The sequence below is a fragment of the Microcebus murinus genome, chromosome 5 (assembly GCF_040939455.1).
Source record: "Microcebus murinus isolate Inina chromosome 5, M.murinus_Inina_mat1.0, whole genome shotgun sequence".
In the NCBI taxonomy this organism is placed as follows: domain Eukaryota; kingdom Metazoa; phylum Chordata; class Mammalia; order Primates; family Cheirogaleidae; genus Microcebus; species Microcebus murinus.
The window spans coordinates 31,016,110-31,028,259 of NC_134108.1; the positions used below are offsets into that span (position 1 = coordinate 31,016,110).

General features: G+C 39.4%; 1 protein-coding gene across 1 annotated transcript; it reads right to left on the reverse strand.

Annotated features, from left to right (window-relative positions):
• Nucleotides 1-700: 700 nt before the first annotated feature.
• Nucleotides 701-11,798, reverse strand: SMLR1 (small leucine rich protein 1). Its single transcript, XM_076003566.1, is given in 3 exon segments — nucleotides 701-1,112; nucleotides 7,884-8,142; nucleotides 11,727-11,798. Coding segments are annotated over 3 exon segments (417 nt in total). The 3' UTR covers nucleotides 701-1,026.
• Between the last annotated feature and the right edge of the window lie 352 nt (nucleotides 11,799-12,150).

The following is a 12,150-nucleotide window of genomic DNA, read 5'->3' on the forward strand; positions in this document are numbered from 1 at the left end:
CCTTCTCAGCCTTCCGAGTGGCTGGGACTGTAGGCATGCACCACCATGCCTGGCTAATTTTTCTATTTTTTGTAGTGACCAGGGTCTCACTCTTGCTCAGGCTGGTGTCGAAGTCCCGAGCTCAAGCCATCCTCCCAGATTGCTAGGATTACAGGTGTGAGCCACCACGCCTGGCCTACAATCTTTTTTAACTACCACCTTGATTTAAGTGTTTCTTTTCAATTATCTATGGTGGCCCTTTAGGGCTCCCACTGAAAGAGAAGGATTCTGTTAGTGAAATGTTGACTTTTTTTCATATTTAGATATAGCTCCCTGGTATTTTGGTTTTACAGGCTTCTTGCCTTATTCGCCTCAGGAATTATGTGAACATTCTGTTCTCCTTTCCTTTCCTCTGTTTCCAAGTCATGTCATGTGCAAAGCTACATTCATGGGTAAGCCATACCTACTACTGGGAGACTCCACTTGCTTTGTATGTCATTTGTGACAATGATTCGTGAAAGCACTTGGGAAAAGGAGAGACACAAACTCAGGTCCAAAAATGACACCTGAGTGGTGTCATTTAAGAGTTGCTGAACTGCAAGAGGAACACAGGGAAATACTCCTAAATAGGGACTCTACTGAGCTCTGAGGCATTCATCTTTTGCCATTCATTTGATCTCTACCAGAGTTTCTTCATCTCTAAAACCAGAATCATATGGGATTATGTAATAACATACTTAAGAATTTTATTTTAAAAATACACCCTTCAGAACATGGTCACAATAAAAGTAAAAAAGTTCTGTGTCCAGTCCATAGACAAACCTGAGAAAATCTTGATACTTTCTCTATTTCAGCTGATTCTCACAGAAGTCCTCTTGGACAATAGCTGCCACTTTTCAATATGGTTCAGAACAAGCATCTTAGTGTTCTATTTTTGCTGTGGTTCCAGTTTGTCAGTCTACTTAATTAGCTGCACTGTGGACCATTGCTCTCTGACCAATAGAAATTAAATTCATTGTGCTTCAGCTATTGGAAGGTCCCCACCAGTCACGACCGTTTCCTTCTCTGGGACAGGGAAGAGCCATCCTTGTGATTGTGTTGTCGATCAGAAGACTGGGACAGCTCTTCATTAACTGAAAGGAAAAATATCATTTAATAACTTGGAGACAGCTGAATGCCATTGGTCATTTACAACTTATAATTATAGGCGAGCATTTCAGATGCTGGTGACCTTGGCTGGTCACAGAAGTGCAGGTCTTCAGAGTAAGTCCTACTACAGGATGTCTATGTCCTCAACCACTTCCAACAGATGTGTCAATGCTTCTTTCTAAATAATGGCCCTAGCTAAAGTGGACAAATTACTACTGTGATGAAAATGGTTACATGATAAGTATATCTTACATTTAATAGACTAGGTGTTGATTAAATTGAGACCCACACATTCAGTAAGCATGTATTAAGTGTGTATATAGGCCAGGGCTTCGGGATATGGAAATAAGTCAGGGTTTCTACCCTTTTCCTCCCTCCCAAAAATGTGTGTGGCCATTTATAGATTTTAGACAAATCAAATTAGTTGTCTCCCTTCTATCTTTTGGCATTTTTTACTGATGACTTTGACAATTTTTTACCCACGACTCTGTTTCAACCTTTCACAACTGCACATTCCTTCACTCCTTAAAATATTTTGTCAAAGTGACTCAACTAAAATATTAAAACTCATCAATGACATCTGGTTACTAAATCTAGTGGCATTTTCCAATCTCCTGTTTCCTTCCTCAGTGGCATTGACACAATTACCTTTCCCAATCATTCTCCTCCCTTTGGCTACTATGAATATTCTGTACCATCTTTCTGTATACTTTTATTTGCTCCTGTAGCCTCCACTGTTATCTCTCTGGTGATAACCAAATTTGATCTTTAGCCCTGAGATCCCTTTTGAGATCCTGACACATCTTCCTTGTACATCAGAGAACATGTCTCTCTTCCTGACTGCCACCAACACACACAACCGATCCTGCATTTGCCCTCAAAAGTTTTATTCTCAGAATTATAATTAATCAAATCAAGCTGGAGACCAGGAGCTTCTAATCTCATGGGAGATAATAAACATGTTTATAGAGTTGAACCTGAAAATGTTCTCTTTGGCTCCCATACCAAGTCCATGCAACTTATCTCTTGCCTGATACTTTATATGCCATGCACCCTAGGACATGTGCACTTTCCCTGACCTGGATTCTTCTAGGCCTCTATAAGTGTTTGCCATCCTAGTCAGGAGAGGGTGCATATGCGATGGTGACATGAAGCTCAAGATTTAATAGCCAATACTATTGAACACTTGCTATGTGCCAGACACTGTGACTCCCTTTGCATGCCTTCTTATTGAATGCTTGCAATGACATTATGAGCCAGTCACCATCATTCTTAATTTACAGATGAGCACACTGAGGCAAAGAGAAATCAAGTTGGGGTAATTTGCTCAACATCACAGAAATGGATGGATTCAGAATTTGATCCCAGACAGTCTGACTCCAGAGTCCCATACTCAAGCACTGGGTCACACTGCCTTTGCATATAAATTGTTGCTATTTCAAAGTTATTCCTTCGAGATGGCCCTTGGCTTAGACTATAACTCATTAAAACATCAGTAATTTCTTCCCCTTTATTCTTAATTACCAATGGCTAACTGCACAACAGGTGGTTTGAATGAGGGACCAGAATACAAATTGTAGAGCTGAAAGTGGGTGACCTGAATAATGAGATTGAAAGAAGCAAACTATTAAGTTGAGAGAACTAGAATGGAAAGGCCAGGAGGAAGCTCATCAATCTCTAATGAATCATCTATCCAGTGAATAAAGTGTGCTGGGCACCATGCAGAGAGTGAGAGAAATAAAATGATTTATCCTTCTCCTAAAAGAGCTTGCAATTTGGCCATCATTTTGTTTCAATGGATCTATTAAGGACAATGCGCGGAGAGAGATTAGATAGACAGGTGGCCTTGAAAACACTCGAGTTTGTTATTATGGAAAATTTTGCAAGCAATGAAGTTTTCCCTGGTGGACCACAGGTGAAGAAATGTAATCCCCTCTGACTCAGAGGTAGATCTTTATGTGGAGGAATCACCATCATCAATAATTATAATTACTTCTCTTATATAAAGAGATTGATCAAATTCTTGCCTTGTTTAAAGTTCTCCCACAGATGGTGGTTAATTTTTTTGCCTGAGCCAAAAAGATTCTTTCATTCAATAGAACACCTACTCAGTGTTCAATACTGTAGGAGTAATGTGTTGGCTGAGAGAGCTAGCTCTGGAGCCAGACAGCCAGGGTTCAAATCCTCTTTCTACCTATTCCTGGGTAGGTGACCTTGGGAAATTTACTTAATTATTGCAAGACAATTTTAATAATAGCTATTGTAATGACACAAACAGTGCCACCGTGGAATTTATAAGCAGGGATAATAATGACCAACAGTTATTCAGACCAGGAACTGTTAAGAACTTTATATATATCAGATCACTTAAGCTGCACACCCACCCTATAGCTATGTTCTAATATTATTTCTATCTTGCATGTGATGAAATTGAAGCTTCAAGAGATTGAGTGGCCATTGTTAACAGAGCTGGAAATCAAACCCATTTGGTTTGACTCCATAGTCTGGGCTCTTAACAATTTTACTGTGCTAACCCTTAAGTTATTCTTTTTCCAAATAACTTTTTTTCCTTTTTGGTTGCTGACCACTAAGATGTATACCTGAAGTTCAGTGAAAGACACCTCACCACTCTGTATATTTTCAGAACTTCAGTTATCTGTTTCAGAATGTAAGTTGCGGAAGGTCAGAACCTGATCAAAACCCGACCTTATTTTGGATCTAACTCCATACAAAAACTTCTAGGTGTTAAGTAGACACATTTTTTTTTTATTTTGCATAACTATTTGGGGCCATGTTGGCTGTTTTAGAGAGCAGTTTGTTCTTGATCAGGGTGATGGTATTTTGGGGGTGAGGTGGTACTGGAATTAGATGGTTAGGACTTTCAGGACTTGGGGAGATAAGATAATGAAAACTTCCACCCTAAGGGGTGTCAGATGTCCACAGCAGTGGTTGATAAAGGGTTCGGCTATGGAAAGTTTAAGACTCAGACCTTCACTCCAAGAGCAACCTGCTCCTCCTCAAGGCCATTGACACAGATTGAAGAGTGCAGGATGTTAGAGAATTTTCTTTCTTCCTTTGTGAGAAAATTGATGCTCTCTACATACTAATTAAATTTACATGCGCCATTACCTCCTAAGGCTTGAAGTGGAGGGATTGATGTTGAATGATTACAATCCCTCCACATGCTTTCTATCACATCTTAAAATGGCCCTTTCGTCTGACAGACCTGGCTATGTGAGACAGGCAAGCTGGGTTTCTGTTTTAGAATGCAGGACTCTGAGGTTCTGTGAACATGCCAGTTAATCTATCAACGTCCCTCTCTTTACAGGAACAAAATAGGAATGATTACACTTGCCATAACCCCGCTCGGAAGATTAACGACATGACATTTGACCATCTGTTTGCCGTTTTTAAGTGGATGTTGTGAAATGGAGATACAAACTGGTGATATTTTATTTTGGGCCAAGTGATCTCATTTTCCCCCAAACCAGAGAGAGGATATTACTACTTAATCTTAGGAAAATGGCTACAGAAGGAAACGTAATTTTTTTTTAAGCTACATGTTCTTAGAATGGGTGTTTTTTTTTTCCCCCAGAAGAAAGGAGTATTTGAAGTAAAAGGGACCAGATCTACATAAAAATGAAAACATCCGTCGTTGTCTAAGGTTGTCTGCTAATACTGTGAAATGTAATTAAGAATTACTCCAAAAAATGGACAGATTCTATTTGGGAAAAAGGGGAAATAGAAGCAAATGGTAGTTTGAACATAACATTCTTGAAAAAATAATATACTACAGTTTGGTTGCCCATCAGCTGCCACCCTGGTCAGGAATCTCTACAGGATAGTGCCCAGGGTCCCCAAACTTCCCTCACCCTGGCATGCCTAAAACCCAGTGTCAGCAGAATGAAAACTGACAACAGGAGGGACCACTGGTGTCCACTCAGCTGTGCAATGCTCACTTGGTGGTTGGCAGCACTGGTAACAGTGCTTCTAGTTATTGGTATTGTTTTCAACAGCAACCTTCAGATGGGACCCCCATTGCATCACGTAACTGATGCACGGATTTCTGTTCTGCCATAGTAAGTAGCTCCTTCCACCTCCGCACTCACTCCTCCTGTGCTCCTTCCCTGCAGCCTGGAAGCTCCAGGCACACTTTAGTGAGAGCAAGCCAACGTGGGAGAAGCCACAGAAGAGGCTTGTTACATTTCTGGGGTACCCCTTAGCTATTTAGAGGATCCTGCCTCTGGCGGGAGTGCTCAGCTCTGACTTTTTGGAAAAGACTTAAGAAAAAGGGCAGGTCATTCTTACAGCCCTTTGACCAGACATTTAATGAAGCCAGGGATGGAAACATATGGATTTGTAGTATCTACCCTAATGTCTGATGATTTTGCCGGTTTTGTGGTTTTCTAGTACTGTTTTTGCTAAGTCTTGAAAGCCCATAGTTAAAGTCTGTTCTGGTACCTATGACAATCCATGGTATACGATAGATTCACAGACATTTGTTGAACAAATGAATGAATGAGAACTACTGCTCTCCAGAAGTATGGGGCAAAGGTGGAAAGGACTTTCCCCAGAGAACACTGGTCCTCATCCTGTGAGGCTGACATTCTTGCTGTCCCTTGGGTTAGCTCCTATGCTCCAAAAAATGAATGCTTTGAGAAGGAAGGGAAAGACGTATAGTTATAGGCAAGTCTAGAAGTCAAAAGAGGCTCAGTAGCATATCAGAATTTGGAGATGCTGCTGCTTGGCACTGTGGCCAGCACTTTCACTGCACTTTCCTGGTGTCAGCCCCCTTGATGCCAGGCCACGTACTCAACTGCAAGTTGACTTTTCCAGGGCATTCTGTCACAATGTGATTGGTATGTTTTTACCCTAGAATTATCTAAATAAAATATTTATCCCCCTTGATGCCAGGCCACATGCTCAACTGCAAGTTGACTTTTCCAGGGCATTCTGTCACAATGTGATTGATATGTTTTTACCCTAGAATTATCTAAATAAAATATTTAGACCCATTTAAATGTTCTAGATGTTTTTCTATAGATGAGTAAAGCTATAAATCCAAGATCTTCTCTCTTTTGCAGAGTCTGACCAAAATACCAGATGTCCCCTTGAATTATCTGGCCTATAATAACAGGTAGGTAGAGGCTAGTAAGAATCTTATAAATCCACAAGGCTCTCTTGACCTGTTGTTTGCCTTATTTCTTGCTTGATACATTTTTGAGATACTGGAAATTTTTGAGACATCTGGAGATGAAACTTGGAAACTACATGGAGTATCCAAGTCCTTGACAGTGACATCTGCATCCTTTTACTATCCTCAAGGTGCTGAATGTCCCTGGGGGCCAGGGATGCATGTGACTGATGGTGGTTATTGCAAACACTTTGACAGCCCTTCTGAGTTGGAAGACAGAAAAGAAGCTGCAGTCAGGCTCTTGGAGATTTCGAATTTTCTCTTCCCTTTTTTGGAGCCTCTTTCCAGGGCTCAGTGGTAATGAATGACTGGGTAGCAGGACATCCAGCAGACTGATCTTAGGGCAGTGGAGGATAAACCAACTTAATAAAGAAAAGGATTTAACACATGAATCCAGTAGAATGAGACAGAATATGGCTTGATCAGTCAACAAGGGAGCAGTTCATAAAAATGAGACACAAAATTGAAAGGCTAGGGGGATATTTTAGTTAGTTCTGATGGAAAAGTTGCAATTCCATAATATCCTGTATGTCCCCTAGGATTTCTGTATGTTCTATATTTCATCTTAGAAATAAATATCCCAATTGTACTTCTGTAAGATTTTAGGTTAAATGTTATGGCATTAGCCATTTAAGATTCTGAGTATCTGTTTATATGGGAACATAGATGAAGGCATTGTTTGGACTTGGCAAGTTTTTGTGGAAGAGGAGGGAATTTCAAATTTGTTTTTTAGTAGCTTAATACAACACTATCTAAATTAAGAAATATGACTGGTCTTTGTTGATATTGCTAAAATAGTTATTAACCTCTATGATATTAATCTGATGTTTACTGGGTAGAGTATTGACACATAGTCTAACAACTCACGGCCCAATTTCATTAATTTTAATTATAGCAGAATAAACATCTCAATCCAGAACTCAAATGCCCATTCCAAATCACCTCAAGCTTCCTGAGTTTTCACAACTACACGCTCATGGAAAGTCTATACCAAGGTCAAATATCTATCTATCACATTTGCCAAACACTGTGACAGCACAATGCTTAGAACATTTCCTGACTAGAAGTTCAGAGGATGAGAAAGAAGTGTGTGTACACACACACACACACACACACACACACACACACGGGCACATACACATGCATGAACATACAGGCACACACAGCACATACATGTACACGGTCACATATGCTCATACATCTGTCACATAGAGAAGGCAGACCATGAACAATGTTTTAATGTTTGTGAGTCTACTGCCTTGAGAGACAGTGACAAGCAACCACATGTGAAAAGTGCTGACTCACAGTTTGTGGGGTGCTACAGTTGAGGGGTCCCTGCAGCTGGCCTGCCTTCACATTCTAGCCCATGATCCACACTGCTGAAAGGTTCAGACTTTGCCAAACCCACCAAATCTTGAGAGAGGGCTTATTGAAAGGCACCTACAGATCAAAAAGGTGTGTTTCTCCAGGCCTCCCAGAAACCCTGTTGGTGCACTGGGATGTGTCAGAGGTGTGCCACAGGAAAGGACGCCAGCCCCTCCTCGGGTGGCTTCACGCTTACCCTCAATCAATTTGATCCTGAAGTAGGCAATGAGGAGGAGCAGCAGCAAGGTCACAGGCAGGAAGACCCCAAAGAAAAGGAACCAGCTGGGGAGCTCTCCCAGGAAAGCTGACAGCACAGAACTCATGGCCAACTGCATAGCCCTGGACGGTGGGAGTCACTCCGACCCGGAAGCTTTGCTCTGAGCCTGCACTTCTTTTCTTCTGGGGCTCCGGCCTTTGCTCAGCACCTCTCGGTGGAACTTTTTGTGGACTTTGCTCTATTTAAATAGCTCCATGAATTCTGATAGGACTGCTGGCAAGTTACTCTGTAACTCAGCTACAAAGTGTAGAGGAATTGAAAGGCAGATCTTCCAAACTCTTCCAGAGATGAGAATTTATCTGACAGGAGTGGGTATGACCCCGGGAAGCTAAAATTTCTTTGCAGTCAGCCTATTGGAATGGGAAGTCCTGACTTCAAGCAAATCTCATTGATATATATATGTGTGTATATATATTTTTTTTTCCAGGTACAGGAAGAATATTTCCTACACTTTCTAAATTTTGAAGTTAAAAATTACTTAACACATTGACTGCCACACTAGAAAAAAACCTTTTTCCTTGGGGCCACAGTGTTTTATTATGAAAATAGAATGAAAACTTTGAAAACAAAATTATCATCTCTAATAAAAATTTTGTTATTCTTTATTGTTTTCTGTGTATGAGTTATATGCAATAAAATTGTCGATATTAATTGTAACAATAATAACATCAACAAGTAAGATTTTCATGAACCAACTACAGTTACATTTGCTGCACAAGGCCCTGAGCTCAAAAGTAGCATGAGTTAAATACAACTCACATGGCAGTTGACATGTTAATAATTATGCTACTATATCTGTGTACCTGTACCTAGAAAATGTGAATTTTCCTTCATACATAGTTGATGTAACTAAGACCAAGGAAGGAGAAACGAGATTCTTTCCACATCAAAAAACTTTCAGGAAGCTTTGTCATATTTGAACATATTTGTCATGTTCTTTTTTCCCATTTAATTCCATTTGGCAAGACTTCATTGAACGCCTAGACAAAGGTAAGTAAGGAGAACAGCCAATAAATAAATGACAGTAATGTCAGCTTCCAGGTGTGCCACTCTGACTACTTCTCTGAGAGGTTCATTGGTTTATTCATCTTTCAACAAACATTTAATTCTACCAGAACCCAACCTCTGGACTAGGTGCTAGATGTGCGAAGAGTAATTCATGGTCCCTCCCCTCTGAGAGTAGGAACAGACACAAACAGATCATGGCCACAAGGAAACATAGTGGAGTGGCTGATGATGTGGCTCCTTTTCCACTCAGTGCATCAGTGTTTCCTGGCCACATTAGCTTGCACCCTCCACTCTGCCCAGCTTGTCCTTTCCTGTGGCCCACCCTTAGCAGTAGAAGGTGGTCCCTAAATGATAATGATGTGGGTTGTGTGCTAACTCCAAAGTTTCTGGGAAAAGAGAAGTCAATAAACTGACAAATGTCAATGTTGACATGGAATTGTTAACTATGTTGAGTTGTTATTGACCGATTTAGCGAAAATTTTCCAAAGATACTGGTCTATAAACTATAACTGACTAAAAGAATCCTCTCCATATTCAAAGGATCCTTTGGAGAACTTGGACCAATTTTGGTGGGGAGGAATTGGCAACCACCTTTTTGGGCTCATTCCTCCTGTCATGTTCTAAGCCTGTCTCCAGCCCCTGTTAGTGAGTGCCTGGAAGATCTATGAAGGACAAGGTACTGCTAGCACCTCCCAAATTCTTTTTATCAGGGACGTTACATGATAATTGCAGAGTCTCTGTCCTAGCTGTAAAGTCTGTACTCTAATTTACAAAATAAGAGAGTTTGAGAGGGTCTCTGGGGTGCTTGCCTGGCATTCCTGAGCAGTGAATAGTAAACAGCTTCCCTCCCAGAAGTCAGACATCTTGGTTGGATCATGTGGTAGATATATGTTAACATTTTAAGAAATTGCCAGACTGTTTTCCAAAGTGGTTGTATTATTTTATATCATATACCAGCAGTGTGTGGGAATTCCGGTTCCTTCACATACTCAGCAACTGTTGGTACAGTGAGTCTTAATTTTAGCCATTTCAATAGTGTGAAGTGGTATCTCCTTGTGGTTTTAATATATACTCCTTAATGATATTGAGCATCTTTTCAGATACTTATTTAAGATTCATGTATCTTGCTTGGTGAAATGCCTGTTCAACTATTTTGCTGATTTTTAAAAATCTGTGTTTTTCTTACTGAATTTGAAGTTCTTTATATATTCTAGATACAAGTCAATTACAAATATATGATTTGCAAGGATTTTTCTCTCAGTCTGTGTCTTGTCTTTTCATTCACTTAGCAATGTTTTTCAAAGCATATAAGTTTTTAATTTTGATGAAGTTCAGTCTGTCAAATTGTTCTTTTATGGATTGTACATTTCATGTCTAAAAAATCTTTGCTTAACCCAAGATTACAAAGATCTTCTGTGTTTTCTTCTAGAAGTTTTATAGTTTTAGGCCTTTGATCTATTGTGAGTTAATTTTTGTGATTGATAAGAGGAATGGTTGGAGTTCTTTTTTTATTGTGCAGATGGATATTGGATATTTGGATATTTGGATATTGGATAATTGTTTCAACACTATTTGATGAAAGACTACCCTTGTTCCACTGAATTGCCTTTGCACCTTTGTCAAAAATCAGAAGTCAGTTATGTGTGGGTCTATTTCTGCCTTCTCTATTCTGTTCCACTGATCTAATTGTTAATCTTTGCATAAATACAACTCTGTCTTGATTACTGTAGTACTGTTTAGTCCTCTGACTCAGTTCTTCTTTTTCAAAGTTATTTTAGCTAGTGTAGATCATTTTCATGTTCATACAAGTTTTAGAATCAGCTTATCAATTTCCATAAAAAAAAGGCCTGGTGGGACTTTGGGATTGTGTTGAATCTATAGATCAATATGAGGAGATAATCAGTATTTTAACAAGATTGAGTCTTTTGACCCATGAACATGATATATTTTTCCATTTATTTGGATCTTTAACATCTCTCCATTTTTGCAGATAGAGAAAAAATAATTCTATGCTTCATATGGAACCAGAAAAGAGCCCAAATAGCCAAAACAGCCTTAAACAAAAGCATCAAATTGGGAGGTATCACTTTACCAGACTTCAAGCTATATTACCACAAGGCTATAATAACCAAAACAGCATGGTACTGGCACAAGAACAGAGACATAGATCAATGAATCAGAACAGAGAACCCAGATATAAAAGCATTCTCATATTTTCATCTGATCTTTGACAAAGCAAACAAAAACACACACTGGGAAAAAGAATCCCTATTCAATAAATGGTGCTGGGAAAATTGGATAGCCACACGTAGAAGACTGAAATAGGATCCACACCTCTCACCACTCAATAGTAGTTTTCAGTATGCCAGTCTTGAACATCTTTCATCAGATTTATCACTAAGTATTAAATATTTTATATTTTATGCTATTGTAAAGTGTATTGCTTTTAAAATTTCAATTTCTCATTGTTCATTCCTAGTATAAAAGATTTTCTTAATTTACAAAAAATACCTCATCACAGGAACTTCTAGAAGATTAAACATTAGAATTTATTAAAATATCCTTCAGATCGTGTGAACTTTGATCTATAAAGGCTATTATCTCAATCCAAAACAGTCACTTGGAGCTATACTTAGTAGGCACAGAAGCCACAGAAAGATGGAGGTGTTTGAAACATTGGTAATCTATTTGATCTATCAGATTTTGGGCCATAGAGTAGGCAGTTTCTTAACAAAATCACCACAAATTCTTTACCTGGCTTTTTACCCTGTAGAAATAATCATTAACGTCATTGGAAATATCTACATTGGTGAAAATGAGGGACATATATTGGGGATTATGGCCTCTTGCTCATTTCCTTAGTAGCAAATACTCTCACTGTTGATTTATATGATGATTTTAGGCAAAAGTGATTATAAAATCTGCTATTCAGGAGAAAATTCCTTGGAGATTACTGTCATATCACCTATGGACTACGAGTAACAGCTAGCCAAAAGCCTATTGCAGACAATTGTGACCTATTTATGCCAAACCCGCCAGGTGTCTGAATTGGATTCTGCATTTGTCCGACTGAGCCATAAAGAATGACTCACTGCGGTGACACACCATAGAGCAATGCAAGTCCTGACGTTCATCAGCAGAAGGTGCCAAAGAACCATTGACTGATATCTGGAATATC